A 23,863-nucleotide genomic window follows, 5' to 3' on the forward strand; every position below is an offset into this window, starting at 1 on the left:
TCTCACTTTTAGAATGAGAACTAGCCATGCTGTCTTCCATCTGTTCACGAAAGTTTTTTCAAAGAGACATATGTCTTAGATGTTGTCAACCCTATCTCACAAATTAGCCGACCTACTTTTATTTGCGGGCGTTAACCTTAAGGTCGCGGGTGCAAACCTCGATTGGCGAATCGATGTTTCTAATTCATTCAGTTCAATCGCCTCTTTATTGAATACGAGTTTAAAGACTCAGTTTTAAAAAATTATTCTTATTTTAAGGATCATTGCTTCAGCATAAAAACTCTTTCCGTTAGCATTTAAGCAGTTGTAAATCAATGCTTTTTAAAGCAAATTATACTAAACTAAAACCATGTAAAATCGTTTAAAATATGAAATCCATTAAGAAAATTTATGAAAATAATCAATGAAGCACACGCACAACAAAAGCGATGAAGCTCAACGAAGTGGAATGAAAAGAAAGAATTAAAAAAATTGGAAACCAGCTGACAATGTGTCACCCCCTCATCACCCAGCGTCAACAGTAAAAACCTTCAGCTCCACCACCCAATCCAACACTTAGCAGCTGAAGCGAACAATGAAGATGATAATAAAGTACCAACTGGAAATGAATGTGACAAGAATATGACAAGCGAAAAGTGTGCGAAGACTGGGAAAACGAGTGATGCGTTAAAGAAATATTACAAATGTATAATATGCATACGCTGAGAGGAGGGAGCGCCAAAGAAAAGTGCGGAAAACTAGAGGTTTTACACAAAGAGAAAGTGCGCTGAAGTATGTAAGCGAGAAAAAGGTAAATTAAAAGCTGAGGAAAGAAAGCAAATTGCAACATCGAAAAGGAAGTACCAACACATTCTTTGTGACATGTAAGAGCGGTATGGAAGGGGATGGTAAGGAGGATGGTAAAAATACAGACAGAAAATAAAGTAGTAAGGTCTCAAACGAAACTTTATACGCCATGCTGCGCATTTTCATGGATACACACATATGTATAGCAGAAGCGTGTTATCTCACCATATAAAATATCCGAAATACAGGAGAGATCAAAAGATATATTTTATCAATGGAACCCTATTCCTTTTTCTAAACATTCAAGCTGTGAGCGAACAAAAGTTATATACAACATTTTAAGAGTTTAAGGGTCTGACAACTTGGTGCAGTTCCGACGCATAAAAGCTAGAACAGAATAGGCCTTCGCAATGATGAAATCAATATTTTTGTTGAAAGACAGTTTCGCATCAAAAGTCGCTTACTTCCACAACATTCTGAAGGAAGGTAGTACATTTTACCAGGATGTTCATCTAAGACATCTTGGTACAGACCTCTAAGCACTGTTTTAAAAATAAATCGGTCGATATTACCATCGGCATGCCCTCTAACATTGAAAGGTTTGCTCGGCCTGGGAAGATATGTACATTGCGTTCTTTCAAAGGTGAGACTAAGGCTATTGGTTTCATATAAGGTGTTTTCCTGTGAATATTTTATCGATGCTTTCATAGTATCGGAAGGCCGCTAATCACACCTCTTCAGATATACGGATGGGACACGTGAGAAATCGGTTTGGAAGACATAAAAATTATTCCGCCTTAGCTGTTGCGAGTATTGTCAGCCCATAAAATCCGCTGTTTTGAGGAAGTCGCTCGATTGTGACTGAGCTGTTATATTAATTTGATTAGCAGCTGCGAGAGCATGGCAAACTTCTTTTTCAAGTCACAGATTTCCTAGGATGAAAATTTATTGACTTTCTTTGTTTGTAACCTCTTGGGGTACATCGAAAGCTCTTAAAATAAATATGAAAAAATGTATGGCACAGTTGTGAATATGGTAATTGGGTGATCTTGTCGCTTTATTCTATGCATCTCTGCAAATGGGAAACGGTCGTCCAAAGTGACCTACGAGTTGCATGACCACCTTGGGTATTGGACGGATAGCGTGCCAGTTGTACCAAAACAATTGAAGTCTAAGTTATATTCAATAGGCTGTGTGGCATTTTCCAGCACTATTTATAGCTTCACTTACCCAATTGTCAACCTCACCTCCACGTGGCGAATCTAGTGACCACAAGGGAAGGAGGGGATCGGATTACCGTTGAATAAATCGGTCCGAGATGGTTGGGTTAGTGTCTTAATGGTACCATTTTCCGGAAAGTGCTAGATGAACATAAGACAGAGATACTAGCACCCTAGACTTATCAAAAGCTGTTAACAAAATCAATCACAGCGCGTTAATGGAAGAATGGGACGGGCCTACCCTTCCACATAGTCTGAAAAGGTGGACCACAAACTATTTCAATGGTCGGTACGGTACAATTCAGGAACGTAACTAAGAAGAATTAAAAATGGGTACCTCAGAATGGTGTCCGTTTGTTTAACTTTTACATATTGGAGCTCCCTTTCCCGACAAAAGATGTTACTACTTTCTCCTACACTGATGACTTCACGGTAATTGCAAAGGACCCTTGCCCTTCTATCAACAATTTCCCCTAGCTTTTCACGCTTTTATTTGCCTCGCGTAATTTGGCAGTATCGCCGACCAAATCTTCGGCGACCTTATTTATCGACGTGGACGTAGCAAATGTCGGCGATATTGGACATCCACATCTATGACATTACACTATCCATACCTGTTCGACACCCAAAAGCACTGGGAGTGACGTTCGATAATGATCTGGACTTTGGCGATAATGCAGTCGCAATTGTACCTACAGTTCACAGTCGTAACAAAATCCTCAAGTCCTTCGCTGGCAGCAATTGGGGCAAAGACAAAGAAATGCTTATTCCCACTTTGAAAGCAATTTGCCTACAGCTTGTATGCTACGTGTCTCCGATATGGTTACTGAGCCCTAAAGGAACAGGCTGGAGGCGGATATAGGCCTATCGACGCCCCGTACTGCTATGGAATGTCTTCTTCTTATTTATACAGCAAAACTAGAAGTTGGGGAGTCCCAATACTTCAAAAATCCGGGTATCCTAACACACTTCTGATTGGATGTGGTCTGCCTCCCAGGGACATTAGGCATAAGCTCCTCAAGCACTTTGAAATGAGGCAGACAACAATTCACCGTTTGAACGATGCCTCATCCGCTTTGATTCGGCAAAATCCTACCCCGATAAATGCCGGCGAGCACCGTAGTCCAATTGGCTAAATTCACAGTTGAGGAAATCAGACTTCCCAAGCGGACGGTCGTCGCTCTGGCATATCTAAAGTCTGGATATGGTATATATTTGTCCATATTCAAACTCGACATACATACCTAATTTATGTTCTCACATCACATCAAAAATTTTCAATTTGGAACCAAAGTTTCTTACAACCATTTCTCTCTTCCCAACCATATTGAAACTGCAAGTTTCCTTTTAGTTCCCGTTAGATGATATTGATGAAAATTTGTGGGGGAACGCACCTGTTGCCTGCGAAGAATTACTTCTTACTTACTTGAAAAAGATGAAGAAGAGGACCATCAACGTCGATAAAACTCCCAGAAATCTTCCGGGGGCCACCTTATCGCCAAAAGTAGAAGAAGAATCGGCTCAGGACCTTAGGCCACTGAAACTTTTAAAAACGAGTTCTGAAGTGGAAGGTAATTGTTTCTTTGTAGAATATGATCATGATCAGTGTCAGTTAAAACTTCGTGTGGCTGCAGCGAGACTTCATTTGTATTACGGGAGTTTAGTGGTTCATATATTTAAACATGTAGGGTTGTTTCTTGAATGCCTTTAGATGCATCCAATATCGCAGACGTTTTCCAAACTCCCTACTAATATTCAAGTCCCTATATAAGTCCCATATTGGGTCATCATATTCCATCCTCTATGATTCAATTCTCACATATTTTACACAAAATCATCCAATACTCTTTGCTAGCCGTAAAAGAACTAAGCAAGCATTAGATAAATTGGAAATTAAATGTAAACTCAGTGAATATAGCCAAGTCGTTTTGAACTAATGTCATGCCAAAAGTTTATGTACTGAACGAGGCACGATAACGAGCGTCATTAATAATGGCAAAGTTTCCGGTGTTTGGATGTTGGACAAAAGAAAAATTACATACAAAGAAACGTACACAAAAACAAGAACTTTCGCACAAATAAATAAATCGTGCTTTCACAAAGTCATAAGCTCGCAATCCCAGCTGAGTCCGAAATCCGTTCAAGAGTAAATGAAATGTTAGTCGACTTTAAGGCGTAAATTGCCGAATGCTTGCTATATTTCATATTTACCTACACAACGAAAATTATAGAAATTGTCTGCTTTAAATTAGTAAGAACGTTATTTGAGTGCGGCGACAAATTATTTTCGGGTCCACCTTTTGTGACATTAAGTGAAGATGCACAGCCCTAATGACCAAAGCGACAATTTGTCAATACACTAATTATATGTAGTATGCTTTTAGGCGACTAAACAACTGTCGGTTATTATTTTGATACTCTTCGTGTCTCCGTGTTTGTGTGCATGTCCTTAAAGAGTGTCATGAACCTGATGTGACTTCGCTATTGTTGTTATTTATCTGGAAGGAGTGAGATAAATTAAATGCAGATTGCTGACAAGTACAATGACATGGCCGGCAAAATATTATTTAACTTAAATCAGATTAATTGGATTTGATAAAAGTAAATGTCTAAATGCTACAGATTAAGTAACTAAACATATTTCTGTGGATAAAAGCAGTCGTATGTTTGCATGTTTGAGTGCGAGAAAGTGGAAAAGGGTGTTAGAAAATCGAAATTTACTGAATAAGACGACTTTGATGATAGAAGGGCATATGACATTTTGTGTATAGGAAAATGTTTCTGCTTAATTAAGTTAATTTGTGAAAACAAGAGTAATTAGAAGGACTAGACGCATTAAGGGGTCAGTGATTTTTTAAAACTCACCGGATATGACCATCGCCATAGCAGACTAAACAAACTGCCGCGAGTGAAGGTCAACTTCTTCATGTGATTACAGCGTTTGAAAGGCCTTCCCTCATTTCAGATCGCGTTTAATAAGGTGCGATTATAAATATCTCACACATAGGGATTTTATAGTTCTTCCCATTGCTTCTTCTTCTTGTAGCGATAAATACACTTGTCTATGTTGATGCTTCTTTGTTATCGGTACGTACCGAAAATACAATGTTTTTGTTGTGTTAACAGTGCTTCGGCCCATTCAATGAGATGTATACCTATTGAATGGGACGAAGCAACAACAACAACGTCCTTTGTCGGATATAAATATTTCCGGTACATGCCGTTTAAGAGCACCATTAAGCTACTAGTTTAACCATCTCTGTAACGATTCAATATGACAATATTGAAGCTTCTAGGACATCTTGGCCTCCACCACCTACATCGCGATCCACTTCTGCATTCATATTTGTAACAAGATTCGACTTGGGTAGGTGAGCTTCGCAGTTGGGTTGCGGTACAACAACCTTTAGAGTCCCATGCTCTTAGTGCTCTTGCACAACACCCAAACAACCAAAGCAACCAAATAAATAAGCAGACTGCTACAAAATATAATCGGGCGATGGAGAACTTTAGCTAAAAATTTACTTTTCTGGCATCGGTTGACTGAGAGGTACTACGTTGTTTATTCAGACGGTTGTGAAAAGAGCGAAATAAAGAAGTGCTCTTGCTCTACTCACAAACTCCAGAAAGCTTCCCGTCTTATGTATCAACTAGAGCTTATGATTTCTCGAATTTGTTTGAGAAGCAAATTTGCACCAATGTCGGCCTCTTGCGTGCTTATTGAATCTCCAAAGACTCGTAAGGCTCGCGTTCTTCTCGACATTGAATTTAATTGCTATATTAGCAGTACTATGTGGAGGAAATTAAAGAGGGCTTTCATTCCAAAGAAGGGCTGGAGGGGTCATGAGCTCACCAAAAACCGCAGTATCATGTCCTAAATCTTTAAAAAACTTACTAGATATACACATACGGAAAATTCTTGATTAGTCCCGCTTTCTACGGCGCAAAATGCGTATATGAGCGAAATTCCACAGAGACTGCCCTATGTGAAGTGGTGCTAACAGTGGAGAAATCTCTCTGTATAACCAATTTACTCTGCGTGCATTTTTTGACAGTGAAGGCGCCTTTTCGAACGTGAAATCTGGCGGTAGAATTTGCTCTCGGCAGGGCAGGCATCAACCGGCTATCAGAAGAACGCTATTTGAAGACGCCTGACATACCATCAATTTGTACTATAACCAGATCGCAACCTTCTTTAACATTCTACAATATCACCCCATACCATGCTGTCTTTAAAACTCGTTCAAAGACACCAAAATCTTAAAATTTCTTGGTTCCTGTGAGGAATTGTCGTTGCGTGTGTACTGCAGGCAGTCTCAAAAGGAGTATCCACAAAGCAATTAAATCAAATATACAATCAAGCAATGCCTGAAAAAGTTGGACTATTCAAGGAAGAAGGAAAAATATACCAAAGGGTGTAGACAAAATGTAAGGAATACTAAGAAATATTAGTTTACTTATATCTGAATATTCATTTAATAGTTTCTTATAACTAAAAACGACTTCACATAAGAAAACTCTCCGTTTTAACGATTAAGGTATAAAAGCTCTAATTACAAGCGAAAGAAAATTGCAAAAAGGTAACACTAAGTACTCAGCAAAGAAAAAGGAAATGGAAGTCTCTGAAGTCAGCTTCTGTGGGTGAACTGCTAGTACAAATAGCAATTACACCAAGGAAGCAAATCTCCAGCTAAACTATCTTGAGATGTACCAGCAGCATCTTAGAGCAAATTTCCTGTGGCAATCGCCAGTTGCTTCCAAGTTTCAACCACTGAAAGGGTCTTTGGTGGATTGTTTAATGGCTTGCAAAAGCAAATGTTGTAAATTTGATAAGAAACAAAAAAACGAGAAAGCATATACGCTTACTTAATCGCCTGGAAAGTTAAACGGCAATTAAGTTAGTGGCAGCCAACTGCAATGCGCCTTTAAACATGCAACAATCTACGAAATTGTTAAAGAAAAGGCAATTTGCGATTGTACTTTCGCGATGTCAACGTGTAGACACAGTGGAAATAGCAGAATTGTTGGTAATTGCATCGCTCCCGTAACCACCACCACCATCACCGCTTAAGCTTAAGCTAATGAAGCTATTTTAAAAGCCAACCAAACTTGGCAGGAAATTGCAGTGTTGAGTGGTTGGACTAATTTGCACCGTAACTATAAATGCCTCCAACTACAGCATTGCGTTTAGTGTTTGGTAAATTCTTGAAATGTAAGAGGCGACAATTAACTTAGTAAGTGGTCGTAAGGGTGGGTAGGACCTGAAATTATACACACAGACACACCTACATCCATACAAATCCACTAATGCTTGATGCTTCAATTTAAGTTTTTCGTTAAAATAGTTAAATTTGTGCAATTTATTTAGTGCCGCAAGCGAGAGTGTCATCGGATGTTCAAAGTTTTGTCATGATTTGTGGTTACAAGTATATGTTTGTAATTAGATTTGGATGCAGCTTTAACTTGGCGACATCTATTGGTGTCGGAAATTATATTTCGAAAACCAGTGCAGCTGTCGTAGCATAGATTTGATTAGAGGAAACGCGCAGACTGTCGTTTTAATTATTTGTTGTTTTAAGTGAATAAGGTCGCTAAAAAATCAACTTCCGCTGTGACTAGTGTGGTTGTTCTGAAGCATAGGGTTGCCGCAAGCTTACAAATTTAAATGAATTTTTAGGGTTAAGTGAAGCTACGAAGGAAACGGGTTTGTGAAAGCTAATGCAGCTTCTTATCTGACCCGTGTGTCCTTCTTATGTTCTGTTCGCTTGGGCATGGTGCTGTTACAGGGAAGACTTTTCCCACCCTGTAGCGTATAACACTAGTTTCGAACCAACGTTGAACATTCGCGTTAAGAGACATTACTAGTTCTAATTTTGTCCCTTTGCGGAGCTTTCAACTAACGCATTCAGTAGACTTTTGAAGTGCAATCTTAGCTCAATGAAAAGCCTAAAATAATATGCTAATTTTAGTTCTATAAGAGTTGTGAAAAAAAATGTAGGCTAGCTATTTTTGAAAGCTTTTTAAATATACGTTTTGGCTTATAGATCTGTAGCTTTTGAACCTCGATTCTACACACATAACCCATTGTGCTTTTAAGGTGACGTGCAATAATGCCAATGAAATTAAAGTCAATTGACGTTATTTATTTTCTGAGAGCGAATTAAAGTCAATTACATACATTAATTCACAACTTGTCAGATAGTTAGTTTCAATTGACTTTAAGAAGCTCTTGCATTGTTTGCCGCTGCCCAAGTAAATAGGTACTCACAATAAAAAGACTATCAATAAGCATTGAGGGTATTAGACCAGTTTGAAATCGCGCAATTTTTTTATTACAATAAGTTTTCGAGAGCAAAGTTCTTCGAAAAAATTATGGTCCTCTCCGTGATGCGAAATATGATTATCGATGAAACTTTAATGATGAGCTGTATGAGCTTTACACAGATACGAAGATAGTGCAGCGATAAAAATTCCAAAGGTTTCATGCTAGGTCATGATATGTGAATCGACGACCACGCTCCGGCCAAGAAAGTTTTTCTATCTACACCAGTATTTGGAATCAGAGGAAGTAGTAGACCTCCGCTTCGTTGGAAGAGGTAGGTGGAGGTAGACTTAATATGCCCGGCTGCTCCCAATTGCCACCAATTATGGAAAAATAGGGAACAACGTACGCCGTCTATAGCAAGTACTATCATAAAGCGAAGTACGAAGCGACACAACTAAGTTATCAATAAACATAGTAGCTCTCAGCTAGGTGAGAAGAGCTGCCACGTCTGCTCACCCACCAACATGTTCCAGCTGAATTATACTCAGCTTGATGGTAGAAGAAAATGCACTATTACAATTAATGTATGCTTGGATTATATAATGATCCTGAAACGACAACTGCCTTAAGGACTTCCCTTACATAAGGATATTACATTCGCTTATCTATGTTTTTGTTTTTATTTTGGAATTCAACTTCAGTAAATCATCCACGCAAGTCTAGCACCCATCTTTCAGTGTTACAAACTTTTTTCATTTATTTTTTGTAAATATATGGCACACAATGTGGAAACTCCCCATGGAGCACTTGCACTCATTGCCCTTAGCAACTTTTTTTTTTGTACTTCTACCCTATAACTTTCAAAGTTGCGTTTTCAGCTTTCTCCCCAGTTGCAACTTCTCATATCTTTCGTTGATATTTATTTACATAGGCAACTGTTTGCAGGTTCTTCGAATTTTATTGCCTCATGCTAGACATAAACGTTTTATACTTTGCCTATTTAGCATTTATTGTTATTTAAATACAAAAAATATTTAAAAGATTTAAATCAGCTAATGTTTGTCACCCCCTCTCCATATAAGCATTATCTTGCGACTTTCAGTTTGTATGTATAATGAAAAGGGAAACAAGTAAGGAAGTCTAAGTTCGGGTGAAACCGAACATTACATACCCAACTGTACACTTTAAATGCTGTTGTTGTTTGTTTTGTGTGCTTAATAGTGTTACAAGGCTGCGCAATAATACATACACATATGGTTCTATTCTGAACTAATTTTCGTTTAAAAGAAAGCAAAAAGGATACAGAGGCTAACAACACCAATGACCTTGAGCGGGTAATAATGCAATTTTCCTTCAGATATGGGGATTTCCCTACTGTTTATTTTAAAATAAAGATATAACAGAACTGCAAAAATACGATTGGTACAAAACTATTTTTCGCTAAGATTTAACTTATTATTTTTGTCCACGATCTCCTTTTAAAGTCATTTATATAAAAGTGGGCGTGGTCCTTAAACAATCTTATCCATTTTTACTAGAAATATTTCCCGATATAAGGAAAATATGTGTACCAAATTTTGTTACGATATGTAAATTTTTCTGGGAGTGTTCCAGAGAAAAGTTCTTCGAAAGATTTATGGACCTCTACGCGTTGGCGATGGCGAGTACCGAAGAAGATTTAATGATGAGCTGTACGAACCATACGCAAACATCCACATAGTCCAGCGAATTAAAACGCAGAGGCTGCGCTGGCTAGGCCATGTTATGCGAATGAAAGATGATGCTCCGACCAAGAAAGTGTTTCTATCGGAACCCGCCTATGGAAACAGAGGTAGAGGGCGGCCCCCACTCCGCTGGAAGCAACAGGTGGAAAACGATTTAAACTCCCTTGGTAGGACCAATTGGCACCGGTTGGCGGAGCGATGGAGCGACTGGCGCGCCTTGCTGGACGGCCATAACCGTTTAGACGGTTAAGCGCCAATTAAGTAAGTAAGTATGTAAATTTTTCTTCGAGTTATGTCTCCCGAAACATTGAAAATTGCTTAGACAAAAAAGGGGCGGTGCCACACCCATTTTTAAAAATTTTAGTGGCTTCCAATTTAATGTTATAATTCAATTTAGAAAGTAAAATTCTATTGATACAAAGCTCTTTTTCGCTAAGATATAGCTTATTATTTTCGTCTACGATCCTTTTAAAAATCTTTTGTATACAAATAGGCGTGGTCTTTGACCGATCTCGTTCATTTTTTCTAGAAATATTTCCTGCTGTAAGGAAAATTTGTGTACCCAATTTTATTATGATCCATCAATTTTTCTTCGAGTTATGTCTCCCGAAACACAGAAAATTGCTTAGTCATAAAAGTGGCGGTGACACGCCCTTTTTTTTTAATTTTAAGTTTTTTATTTATTGTTAAAAATCCACTTGCGAAATGAAATACCATTGATATAAAGTTCTTTTTTGCAAAGATATAGCTTATTTTATTCGTACACGCCCCTTTAAAAAATCTTTTATGGGCGAGGTCCTTAACCGATTTCGTAAGGGCAACCACTCTGCCGAATTTTGTTACAATAGGTTTAACGATTTTTGATTTATGATTAATAATATTTCTAAAATTGATTTTATCACAAATGGGCGGTGCCACGCTCGTTTTAAAATTTATTTTTTTTTTTTCAGATTTTTATTAAGATTCTCAATATCAGTCCACACGTCAAATTTCAACATTCTAGGTGTATTATTTACTAAATAATCAGCTTTTTGTGTGTTCTCCAAAATGTTATATATATAAAATTGGGCGTGGTTATCATCCGATTTCGCTCATTTTCAATACCAATCTATTCTGGGTCCAGATAAGCTCGTGTACCAAATTTGGTGATATCTCAATATTTACTCAAGTTATCGTGTTAACAGACAGACGGGCAAACGGACGGACGGACATGACTCAATCAAACTTTTTTTCGATACTGATGATTTTGATATACGGAAGTCTATATCTGTCTCGATTCCTTTATACCTGTACAACCAACCGTTATCCAATCAAAGTTATATAATACCCTGTGTACAAGTACAGCGGGTATAAAAATATTTATTGAAAGCATACATGTTAAATTCCAATTAGAATTACCAATTTATGCAATTGGTTTATATTCTCTAATTCATTAAGCAATTAGAAATAGTTCAACTAATTCCCATTAGATAATTGAATTTTTTTTATTGTAAATCTAATTGCAATTAGTTGCCATTAGCAAAAAAAATTGGGTTACCTTTACAATTAGAAATCTAATTGACTTCTGATAATGCAATTAGATATTAAATTAGCTCGAATTAGAATAAATTATTTATATTTATTTACATCTTTATTAGTTCACTTCAATAATTGTTTGAAAAAAATTTATTTTTATCAATGTTAGAGAGTTTATTTTTATGCACGTAAGATAACTTGTGTAATCTCGATTCGAGAAAATTGTTATAAAACAACATGAGTAATTGACCCGATAATGGTTAGAGAACTATTGAAAAATCAATTTACATTAAATCCCATTAAAGAAATGCATTAGACTCGGATTAGAGAACTATTACATTTCTCGATTCGTTAATTTGATTCCATTTTTTTAGAGAACGCTATGTTTCTCCAGTGTTTCTCGAGAACATTGGAGATTCGAGAACAGGGATAGTTATATAATCTAACTCTAATCTTTATCTAACTTCAGTGTTTGTTGAGTATATACATGTAAGGTACATTCCACACTACACTTCTTGAAAATAAGAACCGGCAAGCGTAAATGAGAAATCTTCATATGGAAATGAGAATAGTAACTTGTAAGTGAGAAACTGCCAGTTGGAAATAAGAGTCGTAAATTAGTTTAGTCAATTGTAAATTGGAAAGCGCCAAATATGAATGCGAAAGTGTCATATGGAAATGAAAATATTCTGTTGTACGTGAGAAAGCCTTAAACTTAATACCTGTTAGCGTCACTTGTACACTGAAAAAAATGCTGCTAGTAAAATCAACAAATCGGTTCTGTTGTTCTTGACTTAACGGAGATTCGGTGAAATTGATCGAATTATGGTTAGTTCGACCGAGTTCTTTGTCAAACGAACAAATTAGTCTAGTGATTTCAACAGAAGAGAAATTTTCGCTCTTAAGTTAACAAAATTCTGTAAAATTGATAGATTCCTAATAAATCTAACTGATTTTTCTGTTAACACAACTGATCTCACTGGCCATTTCAACAGTCAATACATGAGTAAATTTCAAAGAGAATTTTACGCTCACTGCGCTCCCTACTTTGTACTTAGGACGATGGTGCCACTTGTTTAAAAAAATACCAAAATAAGAAAACTACCAAATCGAAAAAACACACAAAATGAGAAAACAACAAAAAACTAGTTTTTCAGTTATCAATACAAAAGAAAAACCCTTTTTTGAATTTACTGTGCAAAAAATTATGACATACCGGGAGACCTATTTACCGCGTACAAATTTGCAACTTCTCCAAGCGTAATGCAAAATTGCGCCCTCTTGTTGCAAAAGTTTTGTTTGAACGAACAGGATTTTTCCAAAGTTAGTAACATTTTGTTCAAGTTTTTACGAATTTTCACTCACGCGAACGAATTTAATAAGATAATAAAAAACATCCTTTTTATGTTGATGTTTCCGACAACATAAAAGTTTGAGTTGTTTTGGAATCGTTTCAACTTAAAGTGTTACGAAAATTAAACTTGCCGAATTACATGTAAAGTTACTCCAGCAATTTGATTCATTACTTTTCTATAACTTACAAGTTCTCTATTTAAAATATTATGTCAAACATTTATACTACAAGTTTTGTTCGAAACAATCAAGTGTGGCAACTACATGCGGGAGAAGAAGTTGAGAATGAGCTGAGCTGCAACTGAAAGAATTGAGAATCAGTTTTGTGACTATTATTTTCATTTCTATTTGCAAAGCGAAGTTGAAAACTATAATCTAAATAAATTATAAAATATAAAATTTGGTGAAAGTGCGTTTAATAAAACAAAATAATAAAGTATATAATGTTTAATGTGTGCCAGCATATTTGATGCAAGCCCAATTGACGTTCGGTTAGTAAGTGCCACTATTGGTGTGATGGTAGCGTGCTCCGCCTGCCACACCGTATGCCCTGGGTTCGCACCCCAGGCAAAGCAACATCAAAATTTTAGAAATACGGTTTTTCAATTAGAAGAAAATTTTTCTAAGCGGGGTCGCCCCTCGGCAGTGTTTGGCAAGCGCTCCGACTGTATTTCTGCCATGAAAGCTCTCAGTGAAAACTCATCTGCCTTGCAGATGCCGTTCGGAGTCGGCATAAAACATGTAGGTCCCGTCCGGCCAATTTGTAAGAAAAATCAAGAGGAGCACGACGCAAATTGGAAGAGAAGCTCGGCGTGAGATCTCTTCGGTAGGTTATCGCGTCTTACATTTTTTTTTTGTCGCAACAATCTTTTTTGTTCATTTGACCACTAAAACGGTCAATTACGAATCAACGATTTGTGCGCAGCTGATTCAACATATTGGGGCGATGGATAAAAATTTACAGAAATTTCGATTGAATTGACCCGTATTTCGGTTGATTTTACCAGTATTTTTCTTTCACTGTAATTGCAAAAGGTTCGTGCATATATTTCTTCGGCGCGATATCAGTGTGTGGAGTGTCGTCGATCAGTCGACAAAAGGGTCCGTTTAACATCAGCACATGCGCTTCTTCAGTAAGGTCAGTTTTTCAATGATGGGAAGGGGTATGCGACTAAGTTCCATTGAAATACGCTCTCACTACAAGATATGTCAGTCGGAACATAGGCAATTTCCCATTAGGTCCTTAGAGAACACGCCTGTAGCCACATACTTAGATTATCTTTATTACCATTTTTACATTTTCAATTACTCTCGCATTTTCATTTGATGGTTACTCATATACAAGTGACTACTCTCATTTCTATATAACGCTTTCGGATTTACAATTCACTAATCTCATTTTCATGTGACGTTTTCGGTGTTTACAATTGAATTTTCTTATTTAAAATTGACTATCCTTAGTTGCAATTGAAACTTTCTTATTTACAAGTGATTATTATTATTTCCATATGACGCCTTCGCATTTACAATTGACTAGTCTAATTTACCACTGACTATTCTCAATTTCAATTGACGCTTTCGAAATTTCATTTGAAGCTTTCTCATTTACAAGTTGCTATTATCATATCGAAGTAACGCTTTCGCCTTATATCTAACGTTTTCTTATTTACAACAGAAAATGGTGTAGTTAGTCGAATGACATTTTCATTTGTTTATAGGCAAACAAATAAAAAAAAACGGTCACTATAAAAATCGGAAAAACTTCGCCTAATTGAAGCTTTAGCATTTAAAGTAATACTTATAGCAACAGGAGTAGCTAAAGCCCAACGCTATGGATTTAACTTGGAATGCGCTATACATATATGCATAAAAACTTAACCTCGAGCATTTTAAATTCCTTTAAAATTGAATGAATTGCTGCCTTTCAAATTCTATTTTATTTACCGCTATAAATAAAGCATGAGCGAAAAAAACGCCATTTATTTACAAAATATTTCGCTTATTACTTTTAGCATCAAACACATTCTCTACTGCGCATTTATTATCCTCACCGTACCCAATTCTAATTTTTTATGTATTATTTCCTCTTTTTTTTGCAGTGCGATGAGCCATTATCCTCCGGTGACATTGTGGTATTTGCTCAACGTGTTGGCTCACAGATTTGCTGGCATCCAGGTTGTTTCGTTTGTTACGTTTGCAAAGAATTACTTGTGGATTTGATTTATTTTCATCGAGATGGCAATCTTTATTGTGGCAGACATCATGCCGAGACACAAAAACCGCGCTGCTCTGCTTGTGATGAGGTATGTAAACTTTAGTATGAATGCTAAGAGTAACAGTTTGTTTATTTACTTGTTGGTTGCATTTCACTGGCCCTGAACTGTCTTGTGATTTTATAATACAGTCAAGTCAATGTTGGAATTGAATGTGGATTTCGAAAATTTCAGACAAAAATTTAAATTGGCTTTTCTTCTGGCTTACATTTTAAGCGTATTAGGGAAATCTTGTATACTTACTTAAAAGCTAGGAGTATTGACATTTTTTTGTTTGCAATAGCTTGAGAAGCTTTCTGTGATATTAGCAAATAATGCGAATAAGAACTCATACAATTTTTCCATGTTGCCTTATCAACACTTCGATATGGGATGACTCAAAGGTATTTTACTAACGATTTATACAGACGATGGCCGCCATTGTGTAGTGGTTGCGTACACCGCCTACCACACCAGTTCGGTAGGTATTGAATTCGGAAGTTTGGACATACATTTAGCTTCGAAATTTCAGATTTTTGAGTTAGCTTCTTATTGATCGATGTTCGATATGTCGGTCACTCCAAAATCAACTCACTTCCTATAGGGGTTCCTGTCTGGGATTATTATCAATTTTAGTAGTTTTTGGTACCAATCCTAATCAATGTGTGTGTGTTTTTTTTTTGTGGTTGCGGCTAACTATGCTTTTAAGTTTATTGCGACCGCTGAGTGAAATTTTGCCCATCCCGGCTACCAGTTCGAAAACACCTTACCTCAAAATATTTTTCAGAAACTACAACCTCAGAACTTCTTTCAGTAACGCCCTCTCTCATGTCAAGATGTGTTGAATTTCTGCCCAGATGGGGCTATTTCGCAACAAATACTAAGGTAAGGTGCTTTCGAAATGGCAGCGGAAATTGGTTGATATTCCACTTAGCAATCGATTTGTCAAATATTCTGAGTGATCAGCTAATCTACAAAATAATGGAATTTTTTTCGGGATCATGCCAGTACTATTTAGGGATTGTCTTCGTTATCATTTCGAGACTGTTTCACTACTACCTGTGGATTATTTCGGCATAATTTTTATATCACTTGCCGAGTATTAGAGGTTAAGTTCGAGACCATTTCGGTTAACCTACTGAATATCGTATTTGTTTTCGGGATCGTCCAAGGACTAATTCGGGATTGTCTTCGGTATCATTTCGAGATCATTTCAGGTCTATATCCGGTTTTTTACCAATCATATCTGAACTATTTCGGTTCTATTTAGAGATAATAACGGTATTATTTTCGAATTTTATCGGTGTTATTTTCGGGGAACTTCGAGATAATTTCGGGACTGTTTTCTTGATAATTTTGGGATCATTTCCCCACTTCTTAGGGTTTCGCAATAGTTTCGAAATAATTTCGGAATCATTAGGGAACCGTTTCTCGACTATTTCGGGATTATTTTTAGAATATTTGAAAATTACGTAAATATGTCGGACCCGTTTCGATTTGGAACTGTTTTAGGTTTGTTTTTTCAAAATCATTCCGGTACCACTTTTGCGATCATTTCGAGATAGTTTTGGTACTATGTTATGATTAATTTCGGGAATATTTTGCAATCGTTAAAGGTCAATTAGGTACAAATTCGGGGTTATTTGCGGGAAGTTTCGGAACTATTTTTAGGCCGTTTTAGGATCTCTGCAGAACTATATCAGGATTGTTGTTAGGATCTTGTTGGGACTTCTTTAGAACATATTCACAATAATTTCTGCTTCGTTTGTGGACCCCTTTTATCTCATTTCAGGGCCATTTAGGGACAAAATCGGCATTGTTTTCGACATCAATCAAGTATATAAGTAGGTATTGTTTTTGAGAGAGTTTTCGAATAATGTCGGGATAATTTTGAAACAACTTCGGTATAATTTCGGGAATGTTTTCAATATTATCTCGTGACTTCTCCTAAAAATCTTTAGAATACTGAAGAAACGAGATCGTCGCATTATATGAAGACTTGTTCATAACTGCCAACCAGTTTTACTAGGCTTTACTTTCATCTTAACTGTTGCTCTTGTCATTCCATCGGTACTATTTTCAATGAAAATGTTTTTATCCAAATTATTTGTTTTGGCGTCAGCTACTCAATAGCCATACGTTGACTACTCAGCTTTCGGCACAAGAACTTGGACACTTTGACTTGGGGTGGTGTTCGTGCAGCGATTCTCGCATTCCTTTCAATCACGAGTGGCTCAAACCCAATGTACGCGCCCTTCTTATTCTGTAACAAGTAGAGTGCTTTCCTTTGGTTCATATTCGGAGCCCACCAGATCCTAAATCCTATATATCTTCCAGATGTTTTGTACATAGCCTCATTATTTTCTGGATCTTTGCTTATGTTACTGCTGATTTTACTAAAGGAATTGCCACCTACTCATTTCCTAATCGCAATCTTCTCGGTGTAGACACACATTAGAATCAGGTTTCTGTTAGCTTAAAATAAAATTTCTTTCCCTAGATAGCTTCTTGCTGAACCTTTAAAAACACAACCACAACAAACAAAAAATCGAAACTTCTTCACCTTTGTGTTTTTTTTTTTTTTTTTTTCAGATTATCTTTTCGGATGAATGCACAGAAGCAGAGGGTCGCACATGGCATATGAAACATTTTGCTTGCTTCGAATGCGAACACCAGCTGGGCGGACAGCGTTATATTATGCGTGACGGCAAACCTTATTGTTTGAGTTGCTTCGATACCATGTTCGCCGAGTATTGTGACTATTGTGGAGAAGTTATAGGAGTTGACCAGGGACAAATGAGTCATGATGGACAGCATTGGCATGCGACAGATCAGTGCTTTTCGTGCTGTACTTGCCGCTGTTCGCTGCTGGGTCGACCATTTCTACCGAGACGTGGCACAATTTATTGTTCAATCGCTTGCAGTAAAGGTGAACCGCCTACACCATCAGATACAAGTTCGGGGCCACAACTGCGACCAACACATCGCGCTAGCACAACGAGTCAAATTGCGCGTTCGCCACGACCGGGAACAAGACAAAAAGCGAATGGTTTAGGCGGTAGTACTGGCAACGGCAAAAGTGCAGGAAGTGCTGGAGATTTGTTGGAACGACAGACGCGCCAACGGATGGAGGTGGGTATGGATAGATTAATGATAGTGGGAAAATTGGCAGCGGGTTGTGATAGTATAATGCCACCATTACCCGGTGTGCCACGGCCAGCACATCCACCACCAATCGATCTCACTGAGTTGGGAATTAGTTTGGAAAATATCTGCGCTGGTGACAAATCTATTTTTGGTGATCCAGGTAATCTCACATCTTCACTACCAGATATGTTGCTTTCGAAAGGAGATGACTCACACAGTTATCAGAGTATCGACAAGATCAATATAAACTCACCAAGCGCATCAGAGCTCACGCAAAGTACGCAAGAGATTACTAATGGGTTGGAGTTAGAAAACGATAATGAGAACTGTGAACTACCACAGGAAGACAATTACGAATCATTGTTAAAAGCAAAACGAGCGCGAAACAAATCCGATGTGGACAACGATGATGAGGATGATGATGAAAACGAAGACCACAGCGATGCGGATAACAATTCACGAACTCAACTCAAAGAAGTACGCTTCCATAGTATACATGACACGATGTCGCGCTCGAAAAGCTACACCGACAGCACGAATGCGCGACGACGTCGACGTAAACGTAATCAGTCGCGCAGCTCCTCCGAGATGCAAATCAATCAAACCAATCTACGATTACATAATGCACAGACGCAAGCTGTAGGAATGCACAATAAGCTCGACAATTGTGACGCCGCAAGCGTCTGTTCTACCTGCTCGTCGAGTTCATCAAGCGATATGGATGATTATTTGTATCGCATACCAGCGCGTCGACATTATGGTGGTGTGCGTGTATCCTATGTGCCGAATGATGCGATCGCCTACGAGCGAAAGCGCAAACAGGCAGCGAACGAACAACAATTGGGTGGCAGCGGTGGTGCTGCATCACTGATAGGTGGTGGTACAGCAGCGACAATGACAGCATCAACAAGCGGCGCAACGAGTGGTGGCGATACAAAAAGCTGTATAATTTCATGACAGCCTCCAATCTTACCGCCACCGCCGCTTAGTTTGGGTAGTTATTATATTCTGGATACAATATTGGAGGAGCAACGTTTGGTTGTGGAAGAGAAGAAGCCGGGATGCTTGAGGCGTATGTGGCGTATGTTGACTACAAGTGGGAAGGGTAGGAAGATGATAGAAGATATGGAGAGTGTTTAAAGGAAATGTATGTTTTTTTAAAGCTCCACGAGAGCAAGAAACGTAAAGAGACAGAAAAAGAAGAACAATGCAAAAAAAAATCCACAATGCATCAAAAGAATCGGCAAAGAACTCCAAAAATACGAACCAAATAAAACCTTCGAAAGAATTCCTTCAGAATACATTCCGTGGCCGTCAACGCTAATACTTTGCTAATTAATTAGCAGCATCGTTGTCATAAGTGAAGTTTTACTTAAGGACGAATTTGGATGCAATTTGACACAGAGATAGACAGTAGTGTGGGAGTATCTATGGAATATGCTTTTTGAAAAGGAGGGAGTGGGGTCCTACACCCCTTTGGGAACAGCAACTTTTTATATATATTTAGTAGTTATAACTTTGAGTATAATAACTTTGTATAATAACTTGACACATTCGTTGGCATCTAACGATTAGGGAAAAAAGGAAGAATGGCACATCTCGTCCCAGCTCCTTCCTGAAACATTTTTAAAAATCGTCATTGCTCTGGGTCTATGTAACTTAGACCAAAAAAATTTTGCATATGGGTAATATATGTATGTCGTGGTCTGGCAATTAAGGGGAAGGGACTACTTATGGTACTATTTGGGCCAGTTCGAGACTGTATCGAAATATTTCAATTAGTGTAATATTTTATATTATCCTAATAAATAATAATAATAATAATATTTCTACATTTCTTCAGGACCATTTCGGGATTGTGCTCGGAATAGTTTTGAGACTATTTCGTGACTACTTCAAGACTGTTAAGGGACCATTTCTGGGTTTTTAAGGTGGCCTTTCTGTCCTATTTCAAAATTGTTTAAGGACTATTTCGTAATTGTTTAGCGTTTGTGATCGAGATCTTCGCAAAATTGTTTCGAATTAATTTCTTCTTGGTTTTCACAATAGTATTACCTAGACCATTCTGTAACTGTTTTGGGGCTTTTTGGGATAGTTCCGTAATATTTTCGGAGCCATATCGATGCTGCTGGATTGCTACGAGATATTTTTGAACCATCATTTAGAGATTGTTTTTGGAACTGTTTCAAGACCATTTAGGAAGAATTTGTTAAAAAAGTGTTTCAAAAGTGTATTGGACCCATCCTTTTTTAAATATTCAGGTATGCTTTCTTCTATGGATCACTGTGGGTTTATCTCTGGAATTTTTCACAATTATATGCATTATAATTTTGGGATTTTTCGGGATTGTTTCTAGCATATTTTCGGGACTATAATGGAAGTGTTTCCAGGTTCATATTAGGGCTATACCGCAATAATTTAATTATGATTAAAAGATGTAAAATCAGTCTGTCGGCCATCTTGTTTACGCTTTTCTTTGGAAGGGTTGCTTTTATTCCGTGCTTACAGTTAGGGATGATACTATAGAGATAGTAGAGACCTATCTGGGAAAAAAGTTGGCATTTCTATAATTTGTTCATAACTGGCGATTAACGTAGCGAAAAAGTTATACTTGAAATTTATTTATTTAATTACGACTATTAAGATAGTCTCAGTAAATATTTTTACATTTCTTTAGTACCCTGCATTCAAAAGCCAAAGTAGTCAGCAAATATTCTAGTTCATTATTCTAGTCAATTTGTGGGCCTATTTATACTAGTTGGTGTTTGAATAGTTCACTGACTAGAATTTTTCGAGGTTATTCATACTAGCCAGTTTTTGAATCTTTTATTGACTAGAATTTTGTGGCGTTATTTATACTAGTTAATATTTCATTTGGATTTTGTCTGTCGAACTCGATTAAATGCGACAATGCTTTCTAAAGGCAATTTGCAATACATACTTCAGTAAACAAGGCTAGATTTCGTACAAATCAACGGGCACATAAACACAAACACCAGCACATACCACCTCACCGTTACTTCTGCATATTAAAGAAGCCATCAAAAGGGCCAAGCCTTTTAAATCGATAGGCCCAGACGAAATAGCTAGGCCGATGTTAAAACACCTTGGGATTGAGGGCATCAGCTACCTAACGCATGCTTCGTACTTGTCATTTAGGCCTATGTCATTTCAGAATAATAAAGAATTACAAGGATAATCCCAATACCGAAGCCCGGAAACTCAGTTAAAGATGGTGAGTCGAATCTAGCGATGTCATTCGTTTAAAGATAAATATTCCATTAGACAAGCATCAGCATGGCCCCAGATATATTGCGGACTGAATCAACCAAAAATCCATCATAACACGGTTCTCGTGGCACTTGACCTGCCAATAGCTTATGACACAGTCAACCACCGTGCACTACTCCAAAAGCAGTTAGGAAACATATCAAGCACTACGATGAGATAAGGCACCATCCAACTTAGCCGGTTGATCCAGATTAACATAAGGAGATCCTAATTCTAGTCCACCCTAATTCAGGAAGTAGTATCGCGAGGTCCCGCCCGGAGAACGCTGTTATCAATAACTATTTCTTAAATTAAGTAGAATGCCATCTGGTATAATTCTGGCGAGAGGCTTACTAGTGCATTAATTGTTATGACCCTGATGCATATACTGACTAGTGTATCATCTGGTTCGATTCTGGTTCATTCATATAATGACTCGTCAACCGGTATGATGCTGATGCTGAGACGTAGGACATCGCCGTGTTAAAAATACCAGTTGCTAATATGGAAAAAAAGACAGAACTCTAACTATTTGTGATTTTTTGCAAACTAGTATTTTTCTAGTATAGAACTAGTTGGTTTGACTGCAGGGTAGTAAAGGTTTGGGTATTGAAACAATTTGGCGGTAAAAGTTTTATATTTTAAGCAATTAAAGCCACAGTGAGTTCCACATTGGAAGCTGTTTTTTAAACGGTTTTATTTAGCTTGACTTGACAGGCTGGTTGGTTGGATGGCTGGTTGGCTGGCTGGCACGAATTTTATAATTGAAATTTAAGTAACTTCCCTTGAAACTTGAAATATAGTTCAGAACCCGATTACAATGCAATAATTAGAAAAAAAAACACCGCTAGGTGGCGCAATGATCGAGATCACAAAAATCGTACACATATACATACAAGAACACGAGAATACAAAGCGCCCTATGACAAAAAACGCCGCTAGGTGACGCAAGTTTGGATATATTCACAAAAATCGTATTTGTCGTCCGATTTGGCTCATATTTGGAACACATAATACATACAAGAATAGAAAGCGACCTATGATGTCCCATTTGGCTCATATTTGGAAAATATATTACATACAGTCCGGTAGAAGTGACATCAAAATATTTTGGAGTTGGAGGAGGGACAAGCATGTATGTATTGAGGACTTAGATTGTAACAAATTGTCAGGAGAGAGTCCTTGTAATAATGAGTCACTAAATGAACTAAATAGAATCAGAAATAATAGGCAATTAAATAAATACTAAAAACTTGATCCAATAGAAATTTGAAGAGTCCAACGATTTTATTTAATTGTCTGATCAACGCCCTTGATTGATGAGGAGTGTGATGACTAGTACCTAGGACCTACCCAATTATTTTCTAGCCTTTAGTATTATTATTACTTCACGTAAGTGTGTTTTCAATAAAACCGTTTAACTTAAAACATTTTTTAAAATTATTTTATTACCTCATTTGTCAGTTTTCGAATTGCGATTCGCAAAGGATTCAGCTCACAGGAATACAATAGGTATGAAGAAGATTTTTATGTCGAAATTTTCAACAAATTTGTTATCAATTCACTTGACAACGCTGCTAGCGAGTACTCTTTTCATTTTCGGAATGAAAGTCGACTGTCGGCATTATTTTCAAAAAGCTCTCGCTATACTAAAATCCCTCCCAAAAGGTTGTAAAAAAAAATTACATATATGTATTTACTGTTTATAAAAGAGCATATTCGCTCTGTATATATAAAAAGCACTGAAGAACTTCCATATCGTAGTAGTTGTAGCTGTTTAGCAAAAAAAAAAACACAAACCTTAATAAACATATTTAAAGAAACTGTGTACAAAATCAATACATATATTTGTAAATTATGTATATTTACATAAATAGCGGTAAAAATGGTTATTGTAATAATTTTATGAAAACTATTTACTAAAGCTTATTATCATTATTAATATATATCCATATACATATGTATGTAAGGAAAAATATATACGCACCTATTCATTATCAGATAAGTCCAAAAATTATAAATCAAATATATTACACAAAGTGATTTTAAAAAGTTTTTAAAATAAGTCCAGTGTAAGACGGACAAAAGCAAAGACAAAACAAATTTCATACAAAATATTTTTTATATAAAAACTCACAAAAATTCACAAAATTCCTGATTCTACAGGAAAAAGTCGCAACAAATTTTTTCTGAGTTATTTATATAAAAAACGTTTGCTACTTTTTCCTTACATTTTGAATGAGGAAATTTTATTTAGCAATTAAGGAATATATCGTCAGCTTGTATTAAATAACCTCCATCAGCAATTTTAACAAAAATGAGTTTTTGATG

The 23,863-nt window shown here is 37.0% G+C and overlaps 1 protein-coding gene across 1 annotated transcript in view; it reads left to right on the plus strand.

The window, feature by feature from the left end:
- Positions 1-23,402, plus strand: part of esn (espinas) — a 158,026-nt gene extending 134,624 nt beyond the window's left edge. The window contains exons 5-6 of the mRNA XM_067776072.1: positions 14,963-15,166; positions 17,708-23,402. Of these exons, the coding sequence (XP_067632173.1) occupies positions 14,963-15,166; positions 17,708-19,219 (1,716 nt within the window). The 3' untranslated portion in view covers positions 19,220-23,402. The remainder of the gene's footprint in view (positions 1-14,962; positions 15,167-17,707) is intronic.
- Positions 23,403-23,863: the final 461 nt, after the last annotated feature.

The sequence above is a fragment of the Eurosta solidaginis genome, chromosome 3, assembly GCF_040869045.1.
Source record: "Eurosta solidaginis isolate ZX-2024a chromosome 3, ASM4086904v1, whole genome shotgun sequence".
Taxonomy (NCBI): Eukaryota; Metazoa; Arthropoda; class Insecta; order Diptera; family Tephritidae; genus Eurosta; species Eurosta solidaginis.